Source organism: Salmo trutta, chromosome 18, assembly GCF_901001165.1.
Source record: "Salmo trutta chromosome 18, fSalTru1.1, whole genome shotgun sequence".
Classification (NCBI taxonomy): domain Eukaryota; kingdom Metazoa; phylum Chordata; class Actinopteri; order Salmoniformes; family Salmonidae; genus Salmo; species Salmo trutta.
This window is the reverse complement of record NC_042974.1, coordinates 29,452,125-29,475,758: the sequence shown is the minus strand read 5'-3', so window position 1 is coordinate 29,475,758 and position 23,634 is coordinate 29,452,125. Positions and strand designations below refer to the sequence as shown.

Genomic DNA, 23,634 nt, shown 5'->3' with positions numbered 1-23,634 from the left:
AATTTAGAAATCCTTTTTAACAGTTGGTCGGTTCAGCAACAAAGTCTCACCGTATTTGAGAGAGTTCTTTGAAGCGTTGGTGGTCCATCAGGGGATTTGTTCTAACTGTTGAAGATTATTCCTGTTGTGTACCATCAGTTAGACAAACCACATTTTGTTAACCAGTCCATGTACACTCTTAGAAAAAACATGGAACCTAAAAGGGTTCTTTGGTTGTCCCCATAGTAGAACCCTTTGAAGAACCCTTTTTGGTTCCAAGTAGAACCCTATTGGGTCCCATGTAAAAACCCTTTCCACAGAGGGTTCTGCATGGAACCCAAAAGGGTTCTACATGGAACAGAAAACGGTTCTCCTATGGGGACAGCCAAAGAACCATTTTGGAACCATTTTTCTAAGAGTGTAATGGTGATGTGTGCAGTTAACTCTGATTTACTGATGGAGCATGGCAGGGACCAGGAGGAAGAGGGGGGTCAGTGGGTCTGAGAGGGGGGGTTGTGGGGTACAGGGCAGGCTGGGTGGGTGTGGGTGTCATTCATACCGGCCGGTCCACTGCGTACTGGCAAGGGCTTAGGTTAGACACGGTGTTTTGCACGGTCGGGTAGGCAAAGTTGGCATGCTGCTTGGCCTTTAGCCGGAGGCTGGCCAGGCTGGAGTTGCAGGTGTCTCTGTACATGTAAGGGCTGGCGGTGGTGGCGTAGGGGCAGGTGCTGGCGGTGACTGCGACCGAGTTCAGCGTGGGGCTATTGAGATTGTTGAGGTTGCCCAGGTTGTTGAGGCCCGAGCTGGCCACCCCGGCCACCGCCGAGGGCACCATGGAGGAGGCCATGTTCATGGAGGGGATGGAGCTGGAGGGGGAGAACATGGGCTGGGATGACAGGGGGCTTACATTCATGGAGTTGAAGAAGGGGAAGCTCTTGGCTGACAGTGGGCTGCTGGCCAGACTCTTGGTGGCCCAGTTGTTGTAAGTGTAGCCAGAGTACATGTCGTCATAGGGCTGCATTAGTCCATTGAACTGGGCACCAAAGCCATTTTTACACAGCTCAGCCTGCTGATTCCTCTCCCTCTTCCTCCACTTGGCACGGCGATTTTTAAACCATACCTGAGAGAGAAGAACAGAGAAGGAGAAAAAGGCAAGTAAATATGGGCTTTTCTTTTCAACATAATGTGAGGTGATAAAAATTGCTCTGAAACACAATAACATATCGGTATGCAATGACTGAGAATGTATATCTTTCAAATAGTTTTGGCAAGATTCAGTATGTTGTTGCTCTGTAGACTTTTTGAAAGAAAGAACAATCCAGGAAACTAAGTTTATCATCAAACAGTCATATTAGCCATGGTTTATTAAAACGAATGATTCACTTATTTGAATTATAAGCTCCCAGTGAAAGAAATGTCAAGCTAGAGCTGTCTTCACATTTTGTCATTTTAAGGTCCTATTTTTAGAGGTATCAAATGGATTAACGTTTTAATGGCAAATCTAAAATGAAGGTACTTAATTCAGTTCCCAATTGGGGAAGTATTCATTTCTCTCTGAGAGTTCATTTTTGTGCTAGAACTTTCTCTTTATTCTCACAAACACAAGACTTCAAAACTCCTCACTGTGTGGCAATATACCTATTATAGGAATTAAATATAGAAATTACATAAATGGACTGTCATGTACAGTTAAAATCTAATTGTATTAATCAAATGCATATTATTCCCATGTAAATTATTCTAATTTAAATGTAAAAAGGCCACCAACACTGCTGGGGCTAACTAATCTCCCTTCATCATCTAGAACCGCTGTGCCAGGCATACAGTATCTCACCAAATCCCCCAATCTGTGTGACTCTTGGGCTATGTTGTTTAGGTATCATGGAAACATCTGAATGTCAAATGGTTAGTGAATGAGGTGTTTGTGGCAAACCTTACCTCACTTTCCTAAAACTGTCAAATGACTGATACAAGACACTCGCTGTGACCTAAAGTACCCACGTCCATTGCTCACGACTCCGTTTCTCTCTGAGCGTTCATTTTGTGCTGGAACTTTCTCTTTATTCTCATATAGACAAGACTTCAAACTCCTCATTAAATTGCATAAATCAAGACGACAGGAGTAGTATTCGGGATATGCAGGGGGCGTCTGCGTCCATGTGGGATTAGCAGGGAACGAGTGAGGCTCAAAAGGCCACTGCTAGACATTAGGACGTGTGTGGTCTGTTGTTCTTTCAAAATAACAACCAAGACTGTGTGCTATGTGACCTTTTATCCGGCCAACGTGAATTTGATCCATTACTTGTCAGGCAGGCAGTGATTTTATTGTCATCCGTTGGAATGTGAGCCCACCTGCTCCACACTGGGGGGTGACCAAACCACTGGGCTTGGGTCGTTTTAGGGTCAGGAGCAGTGCACACTTCTGACCTTTGTGTGACATGTGAAGCCTAGTTTTAGGTTGTTGTACCTAATCCCTGGTTAGGTACACTCTTTTACATTTGTACTTTCAATTGCCTTTTTACCTTCTGAATTACGTTGAAATAATATGCTTGACTCCCACAAACGTTTGGTGAATGACATAGCTAGAGTACAAAACAACCCATGTTTCAAACACACTGACTATTAGGTAAACCAAGAGGTAAAAGTCAAAATGTTAAATCCTAAAGAAAGTGGGTTTGGATTGCATTCAGACTGATTGGCACCTTTTTCCAATGTTTTATGTAATGGGGAACGTAACGGCCGTCGAAGGGAGTAGACCAAGGCGCAGCGGGTTGAATGCGCATTTTTTACTTTATTGAACACGAAAACAAAAACAAGAAACGAACGACAGCTGAACAGTTCCATCAGGTACAAAACACTAGACTGAAAACAACCACCCACAAACACAAGCTGAAAAACCTCTACTAAATAGGACCTCCAATCAGAGGCAACAAGAAACAGCTGCCTCCAATTGAAGGTCAAACAAAAACCCTAAACATAGAAACCCTAAACATAGAAATAGAAATAGAACATATACCAAAACCCCCGAAACACATAAAACAAACACCCCCTGCCACGCCCTGACAAACACCCCCTGCCACGCCCTGACCAAACTACAATAACAAACAACCTCTTTTACTGGTCAGGACGTGACAGGGAAATACTAACAAATGGGGAAATAATAACGAAACTCAACCACTGGTTCAGTATTGGCTCAGTAGTGATTATGTGGGGGACTCACCCTAACCCGTGCCTCTGTGAGGTTGGTCCACACAGCGATCTCCTCCCGTGTGCTCATGTCGGGGTAGCGGTTCCTCTGAAAGGTGGCCTCCAGCTCCTGGAGCTGCTGGCTGGTGAAGTGGGTTCTCTGCCTGCGCTGCTTCTTCTTCAGAGAGCCGTCCTCTGTGTTCGACTCATCTGTCTGGTTCTGGTGGGACTTCTCTGTGTCTGGGAGGCAACAACAGGGATGGAGAGTTTTACAATCAGTAGAAAAATCAAGCCCAATACATCACATTTTCAACTAAGCTAAAATATGGAATTGTTTTAAGATGACCATACCAAGGATCTTAGGATCCCTTTAGGTGTAAAAAAATATATTAACAAATGATTTAATGAAACATTGAATTTGGCCTTACTGCTATTACTCCATAGAAACGCATTGAATAACAGATTGATACATGTAGAAAACCGATAGTCAAAAAAATATATCAAAAGAAAGTTTGTTTTAAAGTGTCTGTCCTATATCTGAGAGATAGATATAAGATCAGGATTTTATTTTTAAAAATGATCCATGTTTAAAAAAGAATTGGGGCACTAAACTACTTCCACATATACCTACAGTACAGACGAGTCTCGTGAGGTTTGTGGTCGTCCTAGAGCAAAACATGTATGTGTTTGTGAGAGTCTCACCTTTCCATAGAGGGGTCATACAGTATTAGTGTGTAGCCCAAACTGTTCGGACGCTACAGACAGAAGTTGGCAGATTGGCGGTACCAACTTCAGACGAGTCCCGTGACCTTTGTGGGGGCACTAGCAAAACGGAGAACACCATCACGTTCGTGAGAGTCTCATCTTTCATAGAGTGGTCATATTAGTTTTGTAGGCCAAACCGTTCGTACACACAGACGTTTTCGTGAGAAGACCAATTATCGCAATGTCTCATGGTCTGACAAACACCGCAGATGTTGAAGGCCACCGTTGGCGGTGGTGGGGGATTGAGACGCAGCCCATGCAACAACAAAAAAACAGATACCTCTATCTTAAACAGACTCAGATTCTGATGGGGATTTTTTTATTACGCTAATTGTATTTCAGGGGTGGGGGCACCAACATCGACTGTAGTGGGATAAATGATTAAAGCATGGGGAAAAAGTTGAGAAAGCACTTACAACTTTAACTCAATCTAAATGACAGGCATATTTCAATTCCCATTCAATTGTCAAGTATTTTTGCACAAGAGCAGCAATCATCTCTTCAGAGTGAAGTGTCTTTCCGTTGAAAAGTGATCACACTTCTCACAGTTTTCTCCAAAGCATATTGGCAATAGTCTGTGACTAATTTAGACTGTCATGTTACCAGGTGTGCTCTTTTATTTGAACTGAATTAACTTAATGGATATACCCTACCATGCTATTTGAACAAAAGTTTATATTTATATTCTCTTCTAATGATATGGCAAATGGTTAACCGTTTCCACCTGAGACTTTTGCAGTTCTGTTTGGAATATTACAAGATTCATGGACTGCGTTTATGTATCCTCCTTTCAGAGTTGTCAAAAATGAATCAATAATTGAAATTGCCCGTGAAACCCGCTTGGCACTAACACCAGAACCAATCAGACATGTTATGTCTGCCCAAGATCCTTTCTCTCTTCATCTGAGTTCCGCAATTGGAGGACCCCACAGAAAGAGTGAAATTAGTTGGCTACCTAATCCCAGGGATCAGGCTTTTGTTACCGGGCAGGTTTCGGACTGTTTGGCAAGGGCTTAGCTCTCTGGGAGCAGTTAGAAATAGTCAGCAGGGTTTAAAAGACTCCACAGGGCCACTGGAAAAACCAATAGGAACAGGCCTTTTCTGTTATCTACCAGTAAACTGACACTGGTTTAGCCATCATTTGGCCAAAAACCATTTCCCCTCCAGTGTCACAATACAGGAAAGAGGGCAGACCTTTAAAACCTACTATAAAGCAATCTCAGTGATGAGAGTAAATAAAGTCAATTTATTTTGCTTTTTCTGATTACGGACTACGTTGTTCTTGATCTCCAAATAGAATATACAGTCTCGTAGAAAATTGTTACTTTACTCACTGACATAACGCAAATACAATGAATATGAATAGCTGTTTTGTTTTTCATGTGTAATACATTGTCACGGGTATATCATCCAATTGGCTACACTACACACACCTACAGTGCATGGGCTAATATTTATTCATGGTGTACAAATGTATAGAAGAAGGCATATGTCTGGCAAGTACTGTACACCCTTGCAGCTTTTGTAACAGCAACTTATTTGGTCAAACTGCCAGTCAATCAGCCAGCCAGCAAACAAACAAACCAACCAAATAATAGTCAGCCCCCACCACCACTTGTACAACTGATGAGATTTCTGAGAGTCAGTTGGAGAAGCAATGTCCTGTATCCACTAACCACTGGAACAACATATCAGTTTAACACTGACTCAATTTTAAAGCGACCCTAAACCTGATGAGGAAAACGAATAGAGAGTTTTAGAGCAACAAGATGATAAATGCATGGGTAAAGGGCTTTACAGTAAATGAGCATTATTGAGGAGCATATATAGAAGCCCCCTTTCCACTCATCACATTTCTTTGAAAGTTGTTTCAGCCTGACAGGCTGAGATATTCTCAGCACTAGAATGTCTGAAGCCCTGTTGGAGGTGGATTTATGAGTGCCAACCACACAGCAAACTTAGTTGTTTGGCAATTCAATCTGAATGTATATGCTTGACCCCTTGGACAGGCCGAAAAGCACCAATGTAGCAGCATACTGTGTCTATATATCCAAATGCATGCACACACGCTTTGAAATATATGCATAGATACCCACAAATGCTGATGTATAATATAGCCTCTCTAGGCTGCTCATAGTGCACCAAGGACCCTGCAATCTGAAGCATGTTCTAATCACTAGGGGTGTCCTCATTTTGTGAAAGAAATGATACATTCCCAGGTTGTATATTATCAAACGTGGGCTGAATAAAAGAAGCCTACTGTAGCCAAACCTCTGTGTCTACACAGCGTGTGTCATTTATTGACGTTTCGCTCATTTTCAAACTTCAGAGATGCCACTTGAGCGTGCTATTGCCCATGTGACATTTGTCATTTAATAAGGCCTAATTTGAAGTATGTATAACATTTCTGGGGTGGCAGGTAGCCTAGTGGTTAGAGCGTTGGGCCAGTAACAGAACGGTTTCTAGATTGAATCCCTGAGCTGACAAGGTAAAAAATCTGTCATCTGCCTCTGAACAAGGCAGTTAACCCACTGTTCCCCTGTAGGCCGTCATTGTAAATAAGAAGTTGTTCTTAACTGACTAGTTAAATAAAGGTTAAATAATGAAATGAAGTGGATATAATATTTCAGAGGTAATGCCCAGGTGTCTCTCATCATGGGGATACAGTTTATTTAATAAATATATGTACACTGAACAAATAACCATTTAAGTGGACATTGAAAAACAAACTAATTGGTTGACCTTTCTAACAATATCCAATATCACACGAAAGAACAATGAATGAACTGCTTGTTTATTTTTCTATATATAATTTCAACTAGCTAAACCTTTTTCTAGAATAAACATTCCGTAGTCAGTGAGCAAAACAAGTAGGCTACATTGGAAATATTGCCACTTGATATTTTGGCCTCTATGCCTCATTATGTTGATGCTAGGTTATAGTGCGTAATCCATGGTTCACATTTAGGCGTTCTCCTAAATCCCTGCACTCACTCAGGACCGTCCGTTTCGGAGTAAGTTTACATTAGTCACACTTTATGGGGTCTGTTGCAGCCCCTGGATCCACAGAGATGTCATCTATTAGACCGCACCGGTATCACAAATATTTGCTTTTTCTCTGGCATCATTTGTTATAAAGTGCCATGCAGACCGTTGAAATGCAGAGGCAGACATTTAGCTTTCAAGCCTGAGAAATAGTTGCTCAGGATATTCTTGTATGTCTATGACTTTAGGGTTATTTCCGTTCATTATGTGTTTTAGCTTTTAGGTTTTAATTGAGAGTGATTAAAATATCAGTGTGCAAAGACACGCACAATCCAAAATGCCAAAAAGCTGCTTCTCCGCCAAGGCGCAAGGGGTTTATGACAGATGTTTACAGTAGCTTCCATTAAAGTCTCGCAGTTAATAACCCTTGCTTTATAAAAGACAAGCGTGAAGAATGAACTTGCAATTTGAGTTCATGAAGGAAAAGGACAAGTATCTAATGTGAATCATATAGGTTGCTATGCGCTGTACAAAATAACACATTTGGATTCGAATAATATCGGCATTCAAGTTAAGAAATTAAAAATGTGGCAACAGTAGCCTAAGAAGCAAGCCAATTAATATGATTAAATTGATATCCACATATAATTACGCACACTGTTGGCTACAATAATAATTGGTATTGCAAGCTATAAACAACTTTAGAAAAGCATCGTGATGTTGTTTTTACGATTATGATTAATCTTATTAACCGTATTATTATTATTATTATTTTAGGCTATTATTATTAGGCCTATTATTATACAATTGTTTGATTGGTCGGCCTACATGCATGAACATATAGCCTAAGCCTATTCACCCGCAATTTCAGTCTGAGGACATCTGTCAAACACTCCTTTAATGTATATGCATGGTATACGTGGAAACGAACCGCTGTTGTCTTGGCCTTTGGACCCCTGATCATGTTGCGGGGTCCCGGAGTCCGAGAGCGATAGCGCCGGGCTACGGGCTTCACTGTCCGTCAGAAGGTTAAAATCCATAACCACGGCCTCCCGGCTCTGCAACAGCAAGGCAATACGTTTCAGCATAAATCAATAAGGTAACATAAAACAAGCATCCTCACCTCCATTTTGGCCTCCAACCTAATTGGCAATACAAAATAAACAACTAGAAAAATAAACAACTAGAAAGAACAAGAAATGACAACAATAATTATGTTGATAATCATTTTTATAATAAGCCTGAATTGTAATAAAACAAATGCTTGGACAGTTAAAATGTTCTAGGCCTACGCATGTTTTACAATTCAATAACAACATTGACTAGGGAATAACTATGAATATCACACTTCCTTTACGTGGTAAAATCTTGACAAACTGCTAGTGCTAATCATATATTCTCATATTAATAAGACATTCACGTTGCTGATTGACTTTATTCATGATACAAAACGGTCCATCTCTGAAATAGCCTACCTATTCGATTAAGGGTGTGTTCGTAAATTCACTCGGTGCGTTCGCAATTGCCCGTTCGTAAATTCAGATCGTTTCACTATAGGAGCGTAGGGTTGATCCGAGCTTTCTGGCCTCACAACGGCAGTCAAGCACCCAAGCTAACTGGCTAAAATTGGCTAGCTTGCTAGCGACTTCTAGACACAAATGAGAGAACACCTCACTCTGAACATTTTACTCGTCCTAACAGAGCTGGTTAGGCTGTTTTAATGTTATCTAGAGCGTTGGTGACTGTAACTGTGCTGCTGGCAACAGTTTAATTACGTTTTTTTTTGGCGACGTTTACTGACATGGGTCAGATTCCACGGGTGTTGCCTGTTCGTAAATTGTCAGTTATTCTGCGCTCTCGCACAATCAGATGAGAATGCTCTGAAATCGGAGTAGATAGCCAGAGTGAATTTACGAACGCACGCTAAATGTAGGCCTATATTACGTTGTAATAACTACGAATGTGTTCTGTTACTGTTAGTTCTATTTTTGTTCATTTGGAGTTAAAGTGGTAAAATATATGACCCGAATAGCAACCTCGTGAGGGAGGCTGATACGCAATGAAGCCTAAAATAACAGGTCGTTTATTTATACAAGCGCAGTTAACACCTTGAAGATATGGAGGACACAATCGCTCCCTCAAAGCTTCTTGATATTTATGATGTCGTGTTACGTTTAACGACGGGGGTAGGTTCCAATCCACTTAGCCGCCTCTCAACTCCTTTACAGGCGCTCTCAAAATGGGAGCTAATTGGTCTTTGCCTTGTACAAAAATTATTGTAGTAACACTGCCTCAACCATGTGCCATAAGTGACTGCGTATGTGTGTTTGTGTGTATTTGTACTGTGGTTCAGCAAAATGAAGGCAGTTATATACAGTACAATTAAAAACATTAAATTACATTTCACAACAGATTTCACAACACATTAAGCGTGTGCACTCAGGCCGACACTCTACTACCACACATGACAACACAAAACACATGTGTATCTGTATGTATAGTGCTTATGTTATCGTGTGTGTATGCGTGTGTCTGTGCCTGCGTGTGTGTCTCATCACAGTTCCCGCTGATACATAAGGAAGGTGTATTTTTATCAAATTTTTAAATCCGATTTGACTGTTTATGTGTGTGTGCATGTATTTAAATCAGCCTTCTTCGTGCCGGTCTCTGTCACTCTATAAACCCCTCATTAGCTGTGCACCCTTTGACTCCTCTGGTGTGTCTCTGAACTATGATGTGAACGAATCACATGGTGGCCCATAGTGGCATAACATCAAACCTCACTCACTTGAGCTGGATACTCACTGGAGAAACATGCAGTTAAATATAAAACTTCAAGTGAGCTTCAAGTTCCTTGGCATCCACATCACTAAGGACCTATCATGGTCCAAACACACCAAGACAGTCGTGAAGAGGGCACGACAACACCTATTCCCCCTCAGGAGGCTGAAAAGATTTGGCATGGGTCCTCAGATCTTCAAAAAGGTCTCCAGCCTCCCAAGTCATAGACTGTTCTCTCTGCTACCGCACGGCAAGCGGTACCAGAGTGCCAAGTCTGGACCAAAATGCTCCTTAACAGCTTCACCCCCCAAGCTATAAGACTCCTGAACAATTATTCAAATGGAAACCCAGACTATTTGCTTTGATCCCCTAATTATTTTATTTCTGTTGCACTGACTCTCTTGCACAGGCTCGATGTACACTCACTGGGCTATAACCACACACATACTACACTGACACTCCCAACACACACACACACACACACACACGGACACACAGACAAAACACACACGCACATGCATATTGACGCCACACACGCACACACACACTCACATACATTTGCATTCACATTCCTTCACACTCTTCACATACGCTGCTGCTACTCTCTGTTTATTATCTAAGCCTACAGTAGTCATGTTACACCTACCTACATGTACATATTACCACAATTACCTTGACTAACCCCTGCACATTGACTCAATACCGGTACCCTTTGTATATAGCCTTGTTATTGTTATTTTATTTTGTTACTATATTTCCTTTCATTTCCTTTAATAAAATGTTTCCTACCTACTTTTTTAAAACTCTGCATTTTTGGTTAAGGGCTCATAAGTAAGCATTTCACAGTGAATGTGACAAATAACATTTGATTTGATATGATTTGAACACACATTTCCCAGTCATTTTCATTCAAGTACAGTACTGAGTGGGGGCTCTGATCTGATCAACCAACTTGCTGACCATCAGAATTTGCAGACTAACTTGATGGTGTTCTCAGTTTGAATGGTAAACACAATAAATCCCAAAACTGATGAATCATATCAAGCAAATACTAGCTGTATTTCCGTTTCCCCGAATTCTTTCAATTTCTACAGAATATCCCTGACAGCAATCTGCTCCTCTGTGCGAGTGTCTCTGCCCTAGAGATCTTAGAAGAAGCCCTACACTCAGAAAAACGTGCTATCTAGAACCTAAAAGGGTTCTTCTGCTATTCCCATAGGAGAACCCTTTGAAGAACCCTTTTTGGTTCCACATAGGACCCTTTCCACAGAGGGTTCTACATGGAACCCAAAAGGGTTCTATGTGAAACCAAAAAGGGTTCTCCCAGGAACCAAAAAGGGTTCTCCTGTGGGGACAGCCGAAGAACACCTTTGGAACCCTTTTTTCTAAGAGTGTATATGATAAAGCCTCGTGCTGTGTTCTTTATGCACATCTCCATACATGTACGCCTATCAAAATATTTGTATTCCACTTCAAAGAGTTGAAGAACTGCAGGAATAAAACAAGTGTTTATGATATGTCATGTTGGTCAATACTTTAAGATTTGCGTTCACCATGACAGAAAAAGCAACAGAAGACAGAGTCCAACTAAAAATATACACTTATGTAAAAGCATTTTTTAACTTTCATTGCATCATGTTTTTAGCAGTTATAATTTAGTATCTCATTATGAAATATAAAACGTTATGCTGTTTGGTACAAGTAGAAAAATATCAATGCATTCTTATGCCAATGTAGTTCTCTCCTCAATGTTTTAGAATCCTTATTGTGTATTATAAATCACAGTACACCTATTGCACCGTCACATCATCCATGACTTATAAATGTAACAATCCATCAATGCTTTTGAAGAGTAAAGACCTTGTAAGCTCATATCCAATCACAACTGCATGGGAGACACAGGGGGCAGTGTTGTGATCATGTGCTTACTGCACTAATACAGGTTTAATGTGACATGTGAAAAGAGCCATGCCAAAGCTATCCTTCACAAAATATAAAGCATTTTGGAATTATTCTATGGTGTTAGTTTCTTTCCCAAAGGCTTTGTTCTGGCCCATAGGTGAGAAGTGAGATTGAGGATAAGGTCAAATCTCACAGAGAGATTGCTTTACAAAATATACTTATTTTGTGTTGAGGCGATAGTACCAATAAGGTTCTGGTTTTGTGGGTTATAGTTGACTTGCTAGTCAAATCGTATTTCAGTTGATTGTTTCAACACTGATATAAAAGATTTATCTGAAGTCAATACAAAAGTGACAATACTTATCATTAAGTACATTTAAGTCATCAAATAGAATTACTGCTTAGGATTCTCTATTGTGTAAGCTTGTTTAAATTCAATGTAAGGTTGTTGAAATCAAAAATCTGGTATGTGCCATATAGGCTGAAAGACATATCCGTTTGGTCTACAACCAAGACCTAAAGTGAAAAAGAACGCATCCAATCTCATTGCAAAGCAACCCACAGTAAAACTCAGAGGCTACTTGCCTGAAAGAGAGCAACAGCTGCTGTCCTTTGTGTATAGGCTATGCCACCAGAGAAGTCCAGTATTTTGGTCAGAAATATGAATATGACACTGTCAGATAGATATCCTTTGACAGTGATGTATGGGACCGTGTCATAGCAGTGCTGAGAGAGGCCGGGCAGCTTGGCAGAAGGTGCGGGTGACGCACGCCCGCATTTAGTCTAGAACAAGGTGTCAGGGCCTCCTTCGGATGAAGTCCCTTCGCTAGAATTAGATAAGGCCAACAACCCATCATGGTGATGGGCTTAACAAAGACACATGGATATAACTGAAGAGAAGCTTTTATGAATTTCAAGAGACACTGTATGGGATGTCCCCAGTTCACCAATAAGGTTGTGTTATTTAGTTGCAAGTGCATACATTTTATGAAGGCGCCTTGGTTAATTATACCAATCATTTCCGTTCATATTTGACAACATCTGTCACAATATCAATGAATTACTTCACCTAACGTCTATATAAACATTACAATTTCACCATGGTGGCTCCTTTAATTTATTATAAGAATTTGTATAAATATGTAGGCCTAGACTTGAGGACGACTGATTATTTTGCACTATATTTCAACTTCACCCATAAGTTACTTGTAATTGAGACATACTGTACATAGCCTTGTTCACCCATTGAAATGAGTGAAGTCAATCCAGTACAGTAATATATTACAATTGGAATCCTTACAGCAAATGATGATACTATTCATAGTCAGATTACATCATTATGTTGTTGTTGTTCAATGGTCTACAAATCAAGTACAGTTGTAATGCCATTTGACAATACTTGACATTTATAGGCCTACTATGTTGATAGAGCTGTAACAGATTCTTGATCATAACCTGATATGCTGAAATGTTACAGGCAAATTGCTCGTCTGACAAACATAACCCATAGCAATTCACTGAGTGACCTTGGTACTTTATTAGAATTACTCTGATATTTTCTAAGGGCTTGCGCTCGTGCTCGTGCACCATGCAATGTTCATTTTGGGATCACCACCACTTTTGCATCCAAATTCCCTCTCTGTGTTCCTCTGTTTTCTGTCTCAACGATGGCTTTAATACAGCGTAAAACATTGATGTGACCACAGATGGAAGTGCATGTTTACTCATAGTCTTATGAACTGAATGAAGTATACTCGTGTTCAACTGAGCAAATCAACATTAGTAGGAGTCGATGCGAGATGGGGTGTGTAGTTTGCATAAGTAGAGTGCTTTAAGCAGTACAACATCGGGCTCATTAAAATATATATCTAATAATAAAAAATAATGGAAGTAGAAATCCTCTCATTTTTCAGAAGATTGGTGGGTCCATCTGTTGGTAAGGCAGAGGCTCACTGCTTACATTTCCACGACTTGTGCATGCCTTGGAATTATTCATAAAAACGCGTTGAGAATTAATTCCCTGGATTAAGACTTGATTAAGATGTATGTCACTTTGCTGTCTGAGAATTTATTAAAGGCCTCCTCGAGGAGGCGGCAGATGGAATTTCGGCCCAATGTTTGTAGATGTTAATTTCTCCCCTCCTAACAAACATTTGCATAAGACTGGGAGGGTCAAAGCGAAGTTTCTCTACATGCGCACAACAAACTCGGATTTCTCAATTTTATTTTACCTTTTCTCAATTACCGGAGTTCTCAATCTCCAAGTTAGCCAATGGATAGTAATGCTATCCATGTTACTTCGATGTTATAAAGTCCATATAATAATAATAATGATACGTTTTATTATAAGCTATTATTATCATTAATATAAATGTTTTATTACAGATTATTTGCCAGTAATAAAGGACAGCTGATTGGGCTGATAGGCCTTTGTGAAAAACGTTATAGCTTTGCCTAGGCATTCATATTCACAATAAAACATTTTCAATTAAGAAACAGAAAGCAATCTGAAAGAGGAGCAATTCAAAATATCAGTTATAGCCTACTATATCTATCGCTCATAGAATTGAATAATAATGATATATATTTTGAGTGAAATGTATAGGCCTAATGCAAAATCAGGCCAATTCTTTTTTTTTTTTTTTTAAATAGAATTTGTATTTCACCTTTATTTAACCAGGGAGGCCAGTTGAGAACAAGTTCTCATTTACAACTGCGACCTGGCCAAGATAAAGCAAAGCGGTGCGATCAAGTCAGTTAACAAGTAGTCTACTACGTAGGGACAATTCAACAATTTCAACAATGAATAGGCATATAAGAAACAACTTTTAGGCTAACTGTCACATGGCTGAGGCCCATAGCATGATCACATTTTACAAGTGAAAATTATAATGACCGACAATAATAGGTTATTTGGAAGGCATGATTGCACTTGCACCCTAAATTATAGGCCTATCCCTTGTCGCAGTGTAATTCAACAGAATTCCATGCTTTGTGGCTGAATTAACAGAATAGGCTACGCCAAACTGTTTCCTTCAAACAGCTCAGTGGTTTTCATTTCAAAACCGGATGATTCCGTAATACAAATATATTATTTATAATACAGTCAAATGATCTCATCTGATATGTCCTTGGTCTTTAACTTCACTTGTGAGGCGGTAGATGTCAGATTGAAAACCACAAAATAACATGCAATCAAAAAATTGCACGGCCTAAATAATACAATATTGGTGCCATATCACTTACAAATAAATGATAATGGTTGGCCATATGACCTTGTGTAAAATCGAATTCATGGAGTGACACTTGTTGCAGATGTGCAAATCAGTTCAACGTTGTCGGCTATTTTTTTCTTATTCCCACTCAATAAATTTCTAAATAGCAATATATATAATGAATATTTGAATTTGAATAAATTGACCTGACAATGTAAAATTAATTTAGCCCTTGCTAGCAACGTGTCTTAAACATCTTGGCCTAGATATGGGCAATCTATATACAGCAATATATATATTTATGTATGGAATCTCTCTAAATAATATATGAATTATTGTAAACATAGTATAGTTAGAATGAAGTAGGCTAAATAAAGTTGAATTCGTCAGGTATATCCTCTTGAGACATAGGCTTATATGTTTTCCATTTTGTTACGCAGATAGGCAAATAGGCCACACACATGGATAGACCCAACAAAGGATTGTTAGCCTATATGAAACAATAGCAGTGCGTTCTTTATAGGCCTGTTTTCTTACTTTAATATAATGTTTAATTTGCTATAAGTTCGTCATAACAAAGTAAATAAACGGAATACGTTTATGTTCAGGGGAGAGTGAGTGCACGCTTGTTTGTACGGAGAGAGTTCCGAGGCCTAGACCGCAGGGGCCAGAGGGTAGAAACTCTGTTTTTCTTTCTTGTGGATCGGGAGCACCTGCCACCTATCAATTTCGGATAGACCCTCAAATATTTTTTGACATAAGAAATATTCTCACAGAGAGCGCTCTCCCATGTAAGTCAAAACGTAACTATGTGTTTTTACATTGTGGTAATTTAGTGGTTAGAGCGTTGGGCCAGTAATCGAAAAGTTGCTGGATCGAATCCCTGAGCGGACATGGTAAAAATCTGTCGTTCTGCCCCTGAACAAGGCAGTTAACCCACTGTTCCCCATAGGCTGTCATTGTAAATAAGAATTTGTTCTTGACTGACTTGTCTAGTTAAATTAAAAAACATTTTTTGCAGAAGCACGTAACAATTATTTACAGTAGGGAGCGCATACACTTTCGTACGTATTTGTCCCGGTCCCCCGTGGGTATCGAACCCCCAACCATTGACGTTGCATGCACCATGACCTACCGCCCGAGCCCCACCGGAACAAATACGGAGCATTTCGAAAGCACTTATAATTTGGACAAACAATGAGCAAAATGTGTTAGCCTGTATATTCCGATCAATGCTGATATAGGCCTATTAACTCTACATACAGGATATTTGTTCCAGAAAACTATTTTATTTAGATTTATAAGGATGGAAACGGTGACTTATGTTTTCACTTAATTAAAGCAAATTAACATTTCACAAGAGGAGCAGATGCAAGGTTTAAAAAGTGTATCCCCTAAAATCTACTGAAGACATGAATCAATGCCAAAATTACACTCTACTGTTAGATAAATTGTGGTCTACATTTCCAGTTTTATTGTCAAAGTAAACAGGCTAGGCCTAATAGATGTTTGTTTCATTCAGCTAGGACATGCACATTTGGTTATAGTAACATAGAGCACTCTTCAAACACAACTTTGAGTTTGTAAGTGCTGGACAGATGTGATGTGACAGGTCATCATCATCTTCATCATCATGAATAATGAGCTAAAGTAAACTGTAAACATGAATCTGTTTATTTACCCTGCTCTGCTCAATACGTTTAACCACCTAAATCATGGTAAAGGTGTTGACGAGAAGCCTATACTTTTAGTCCATCGTATCAGAGTAACTTGCTGGTAAAGTTTGAGTTCGTGAGGTAGCCTGGCTATGTTTAAGACTAGCAATCCAATATGTGATGTAGCTATAGGCTTCGTTATGGATTTACATGACGGGTCAAACAATCTAGTCTAGTCTAGTCTAATTTGCTTGCCTAATGCACATGCTGACATAACATTCAGTCAGACACAACCATGACGTTTGAAGTTTACTGGGAGAATGAAACTATCATACGCGCACTTACATGAAATCCTGGTCTGGTCTGGTTAAATTAATCCCCCGAAAAGGCAAGCTTGATGTATAGATTAATGATTGTCCGAATGAGATGCTGCTGACATGAAGAAAGTTCCTCCCGCTGTAAAGTAAAAAAGTGACAGTTTCCCTCTTTCAATGTTGTCAGACATGAAGGCAGTCGAAGAGTGAAAGCCTGAACCCCATACAGCGGGGGGACTGACTTTATGCTAAATATCTTGTGCGACAAGTCCACTACAGAAAGGACTGCCCACTTCACTTCACAGCTTTTACTTGTCCCCCACAACCCACACAGTGCACGCTCGTGCGCAAGGAACCCCCACGCACTAAAGCACGCACGCACGCGCGCGCGCACGCACGCACACACACACACACAAACTCTTCTCTCGCGCGCGCTCTACATCGCCTTATCTTGCAGCCATGCACGCACTCTCACACGAATGCGCCCTCTACCCAGCACTTTTCTCTGTAGCCTCGGCTTGCATTGCGTTTCGATTAGTCCAGCTGATATCCATCTGAGTCAAAGTAGCCAATTCACACTAGACACAAACGTCAATTCAACGTCTATTCCACGTTGGTTCAACGTAATTTCAGTGTGTCCTGGGTATTTATTTTTTGTATTTTATTTTTATCCTTACAAAAGACGCATGATCACACTAGAATATTTACGTTTTTTGTTTGGATGTGTCATCTTCAGAGCGGCAGGTTGCCTAGTGGTTAGAACGTAAGGCCAGAAACCAAAAGGTTGCTGGATCGAATCCCCGCGCTGACAAGGTAAAAGTTTATTGTTCTGCCTCTGAATAAGGCAGTTAACCCACTGTTCCCCGGTAGGCAGTCATTGTTAATAAGAATGTGTTCTTAACTGACTTGCGTAGTTAAACAAAATAAATATATTGATACAGACCCCTTGACCTTTTCCCACATTTTTTGGAATTATAAAATTGATAAAAATTGATATTTTTTCCTCATCAATTTACACGAAAACAGGTTTTAGAATTTTTTGCAAATGTATTAAAAATAAGAAACAGAAATAGCTTATTTACATAAGTATTCAGACCTTTTTCTATAAGACTCGAAATTGAGCTCAGGCAGATCCTGTTTCCATTGATCATCCATGCAATGTTTCTACAACTTGATTGGAGTCCACCTGTGGTAAATTCAATTGATTGGACATGATTTGGAAAGGCACACACCTGTCTATATAAGGTCCCACAGTTGACAGTGCATGTCAGAGCAAAAACCAAGCCATGAGGTCGAAGGAATTGTCCAGAGAGCTCCCGGACAGGACAGGATTGTGTTTAGGCACAGATCTGGGGAAGGGTACCAAAACATTTCTGCAGCATTGAAGGTCCACAAGAACACAGAGGCCTCTATCATTCTTAAATGGAAGAAGTTTGGAACCACCAAGACTCTTCCTAGAGCTGGCCACCCCGGCAAACTCAGCAATCGGGGAGAAGGGCCTTGGTCAGGGAGGTGACCAAGAACTCGATGGTCACTCTGACAGAGCTCCAGAGTTCCTGTGGAGATGGGAGAACCTTCCAGAAGGACAACCGTCTCTGCAGCACTTTAACCCGATCGAACATCTCTGGAGAGACCTGAAAATAGCTATACCACGACGCTCCCCATCCAACCTGACAGAGCTTGAGAGGATCTGCAGAGAAGAATGGGAGAAATTCCCCAAATACAGGTGTGCCAAGCTTGTAGCACCATATTAAAGAAGCCTCGAGGCTGTAATCACTGCCAAAGGTGCTTCAACAAAGTACTGAGTAAAGGGTCTGATTACTTATGTAAATGTGATCTTTTATTTTTAATAAATGTGCAAACATTTTGAACAACCTGTTTTTGCTTTGTCATTAAGGAGTATTGTCTGTATATTGTGTAGATTTACTTTTAAAATAAGGCTGTAACAAAAAGTGAAGGGGTCTGAATACTTAATGAATGCACTGTATGTGTATAGCATGTAGCCTATAAAGTGACAGTTTTAGGTTTGGCTAATCAAGTATTGAGGGTTGTCAACAGGGTCGGCTTTAGCCTTTTGGGGGCCCTAAGCGAGATTTGGTTGTGGCCCATCTCCCGCCTCGCGGACAAAACATTTGAGTGGCCCTCACTCTTGACAGTGTAGAGAAATGTACTTTTGAATGCAAATTTCCTGCAATTCTACACATTTTGCCATGACTTACGCCTTGTTAAGGAAATCTGAGGGAGAGCGACTAACAAAATCAATGGGGGACCCTTGGAGGTTAAGGCCCCTCGGCACGTGCCCTGCATGACCGGTCAGTATTCGGCCATGATTAACACAAGTTTGGATAGCTGGCTAGACTAATTTACCATTCTGACATGGCTAATTCAGTGACTGTAAGTGACTGACATAACAACAGAACTTGTTGATGCACAACCCAATTTTGAACTTGCACATTGTGTATTCTATTATTCTAACTGTCAACAATAAGTTGAGACCCTGACTGAGTTCCAAAAAATAAATAAATATTTATAAACTCAGCAAAAAAAGAAACGTCCCTGTTTCAGGACCCTGTCTTTCAAAGATAATTCGTAAAATCTAAATAACTTCACAGATATTCATTGTAAAGGGTTTAAACACTGTTTCCCATTCTTGTGAACCATACACAATTAATGAACATGCACCTGGGGAACGGTCGTTAAGACACTAACAGTTTACAGATGGTAGGTAATTAAGGTCACAGTTATGAAAACTTAGGACACTAAAGAGGTGTTTCTACTGACTCTAAAAAACACTAAAAGAAAGATGCCCAGGGTCCCTGCTCGTCTGCGTGAACGTGCCTTAGGCATGCTGCAAGGAGGCATGAGGACTGCACATGTGGCCAGGGCAGTAAATTGCAATGTCTGTACTGTGAGATGGCTAAGACAGCACTACAGGGAGACAGGACGGACAGCTGATCGTCCTCGCAGTGGCAGACCACATGTAACAACACCTGCACAGGATCGGTACATCCGAACATCACACCTGCGGGACAGGCACAGGATGGCAACAACAACTGCCCGAGTTACACCAGGAACGCACAATCCCTCCATCAATGCTCAGACTGTCCGCAAGAGGCTGAGAGAGGCAGGACTGAGGGCTTGTAGGCCTGTTGTAAGGCAGGTCCTCACCAGACATCACTGGCAACAACGTCGCCTATGGGCACAAACCAACCGTAGCTGGACCAGACAGGACTGGCAAAAAGTGCTCTTCGCTGACGAGTCACGGTTTTGTCTCACCATGGGTGATGGTCGGATTCGCGTTATTGTCGAAGGAATGAGCGTTAGACTGAGGCCTGTACTCTGGAGAGGGATCGATTTGGAGGTGGAGGGTCTGTCATGGTCTGGGGTGGTGTGTTACAGCATCATCGGACTGAGCTTGTTGTCATTGCAGGCAATCTCAACGCTATGCGTTATAGGGAAGACATCCTCCTCCCTCATGTGGTACCCTTCCTGCAGGCTCATCCTGACATGACCCTCCAGCATGACAATGCCACCAGCCATACTGCTCGTTCTATGTGTGATTTCCTACAAGACAGGAATGTCAGTGTTCTGCCATGGCCAGCGAAGAGCCCGGATCTCAATCCCATTGAGCACGTCTGGGACCTGTTGGATCGGAGGCTGAGGGCTAGGGCCATTTTTTGCTGAATATATATATATATATATATATATATATATATATATATATATATATATATATATATATATATATAAACTGAACAAAAATATAAACGTGACATGTAAAGTGTTTCATGAAATATTTCTCTCAAGTTTTGTGCACACATTTGTTTACATCCCTGAGAATGAGCATTTCTCCTTTGCCAAGATAATTCACCAACCGGACAGGTGATGACGGCATGATCATTACACAGGTGCACCTTGTACTGGGGACAAAAGGCCACAGTAAAATGTGCAGTTTTGTCACACAACACTATGCCACAGATGTCTCCAGTTGAGGGAGCGTGCAATTGGCATGCTGACTGCAGGAATGCCCACCAGAGCTGTTGCCAGAGAATTGAATGTTCATTTCTCTACCATAAGCCGCCTCCAATGTTGTTTTAGAGAATTTGGTAGTACGTCCAACCAGCCTCACAAACACAGACCAGGTGTAACCATGCTAGCTCAGGACCTCCACATCCGTCTTCTTCACCTGCGGGATCGTCTGGGACCAGCCACCCAGACAGCTGATGAAACAGGAGTATTTCTGTCTGTAAGAAAGCCCTTTTGTGGGGAAAAACCCTTTCTGTTTGGCTAGGCCTGGCTCCCAAGTGGGTGGACCTATGCCCTCCCAGGCCAACACATGGCTGCACCCCTGTACTGTGATATGAAATCCACAGATTAAGGTTCTAATTAATTTATTTCAATTGACTGATTTCCTTATATGAACTGTAACTCAATAAAATCGTTGAAATTGTTGCATGTTGTGTTTATATATTTTTTCAGTATATTATTATTTTTTGGAGGGTTGGGGCCCCTTAGCGGCCTGGGGCCCTAAACGACCGCTTATGTCACTTATGCCTGGTGCTGGCCCTGGTTGTAAACCTTCACACAGAGGGAGTGTGTATAAGGACGCTGAGTGCCAGAGGGAGGGGAGAGAAAATGGACTAAGAGTATTTGGTACCCCTGTGCATTATAGGCCTACCAGCTACTCTTATTTAATTCCACAAAATCCAGATGGGAAACTTTCCCGAATGTGTCTGTGATTAAGTCATTGATTGATGATGCAAATGTTAAAGTTTGCCAATGCATTTTATACAAAATGCAGGATATTTGTAACAGAATAAGATGATCAGCTTAACAACAACCATGCTCTCACTGTTGCTAAACAGAATAAAGATAACATAGGCGAACCAAATTGGGTTTATACATGATGGGGACTGGGGAACAGAAACATCATGTTGCAGACGACACCCACTTACGAAACGGCCTCCAACAGGTAGATCGCGAGCTACAGTACCAGTAGCTTGCAGCCCACCTATGAGTAGCTAGCCAAGCAATTCTGAAAGTACCTGCATTTATTTCATGTGTTCCATCGCAGACTGTCATAAACATAAAGCTCCCGGCTAATATCCTATCAAAGCCACATTGCATTTATCCCACTCCTGGTTAGCCACTATTGGCAAAAAAGTCAAACGTAACACAATATCTGCCAATTATTTCCAGCAATATCAAAGCCACATTGTCTGTTTGGTGCACACATTTGTCCATCACTCCGTATGTAGTCAGTTAGTGATGCTAATGATAACCGTCTTGTGGGTAAACAGAAAGACTTTCCCCAAAACCTTCTCAATTAAATGTTAACTGCAAAGTAGGCTTACCTGACAAAGATGTCATGATTATTTGTACCAAATGTGTGACCATTGTTTTGCAAACTCTGCCATGACATTTTTACTGACCCTTACAAAAAACTCCTACTAGAATCCTGCACAAAAAAATTCACACAGGATATTCAGGGCCACTTTCCTCTAGGACAATTCCTAAAGTAATTCTGCATATAGTCCACCAATTACATTTCATGTAGGACAATAAACATTCTCACTCACAAAAAAGATTCTGCAAACACAACACAGACAAAAATAACTATGCTACCCTATAACATGTTCATATTTGTTGTACTTTTAGTATGTTTCTCTGACTCCTTACCTGTAAAAAATGTAAATACTTAATATTAGCAGTACTTTAACTATCTAAACTGTCTTCCAGCCATCCTGCAGGATTTTTATTTGATTTCTGCAGGAATGTACTTGGTCATGCAGGAATTGCCATATCCTGCAGGAATATCAAAATCCTGCAGGTTTCGGTCCTGCAGGACCAATTCCAGCACGAATCCTGCAGGATTTTGATATTCATCGGGCCATAATTCTGCAGGTTTCAGTCCTGCAGGATTCCTGCAGGAATTGTCATGGTCGTACAGGAATTGCCATATCTTGCAGGAAAATCCTGTAGTAATATCCTGCAGAAATTGTCATATTTGTGGAGTATTTTCATAATTTCTGTCAAACTTCTGCAGGTGTCCTGCAGGAGCATCAGGGACTTTTTCTGCAGGAGTTTGTCAATCCTACAGGATTCGTGCAGGACACCTGCACAATTCCTTCACAAAGGTTTGAATTCCTGCAGGATTACTGTATAACTTTTTTGTAAGGAGCAGCAGTAAGCCTAACAGCAAAAACATCGCTAGACCAACACATTCCTCTCTCGCTTAATGCACAATTAAAGGGGAATTACACTTAAATATAAATTATTTCGTTTTTTTCCAGAACTCAAAATTGTTCTTTTGATGTGATTTAAGCATGACATGGAGTCAGAACATCCATTTTCGTTGTTTCTCTATGAATCATTCTAATATTGAGAGTAAAACACTTAAAACCACTGAAACCAGGAAAAATAAAACAGAGAAAACAGAATTCCTGAAAATATAAAAGCTAATTTTATGGGGCCCTCTTAGAGTTGTTTATTAACCATTATTTTACTAGGTATATGTACAGAAAACACATCTCTTGTACACCAAGGACCCAGGGAAGAGTTGCAAGGTAGAGGACAAGAGAAGAATGTGCCTATTTGAAATCTAAATTGTAGCTTGCGATATGTTCATTTTTTTTAACCCACACTGCTGAACAATTATTCCTGTGTACTTTACCAATTTTTCAATGGCATTCAAAACTATATAGAAGGCTTATATACCTTGTACATATTGATCATTTTAGGTAAATTTGCCAACATTCATGAATCAATGCATCTCATCATATAGGATTTACCCGCTGCCGAAACCCACTGGGCATAGATGTAATTTCAACGTCTAGTTTTGATTTACATTTG

General features: G+C 40.5%; 1 protein-coding gene across 1 annotated transcript; it reads right to left on the bottom strand.

The window, feature by feature from the left end:
• Positions 1–345: 345 nt before the first annotated feature.
• On the bottom strand, positions 346–17,101 carry LOC115153156 (pituitary homeobox 3-like). Its single transcript, XM_029698277.1, has 4 exons — positions 16,814–17,101; positions 7,847–7,973; positions 3,200–3,405; positions 346–1,099 (listed from the first exon to the last, which is right to left on the bottom strand). Exons 2-4 carry the CDS (start codon positions 7,953–7,955, stop codon positions 533–535), a joined length of 882 nt encoding a protein of 293 aa, XP_029554137.1. The 5' UTR covers positions 7,956–7,973; positions 16,814–17,101; the 3' UTR covers positions 346–532.
• Between the last annotated feature and the right edge of the window lie 6,533 nt (positions 17,102–23,634).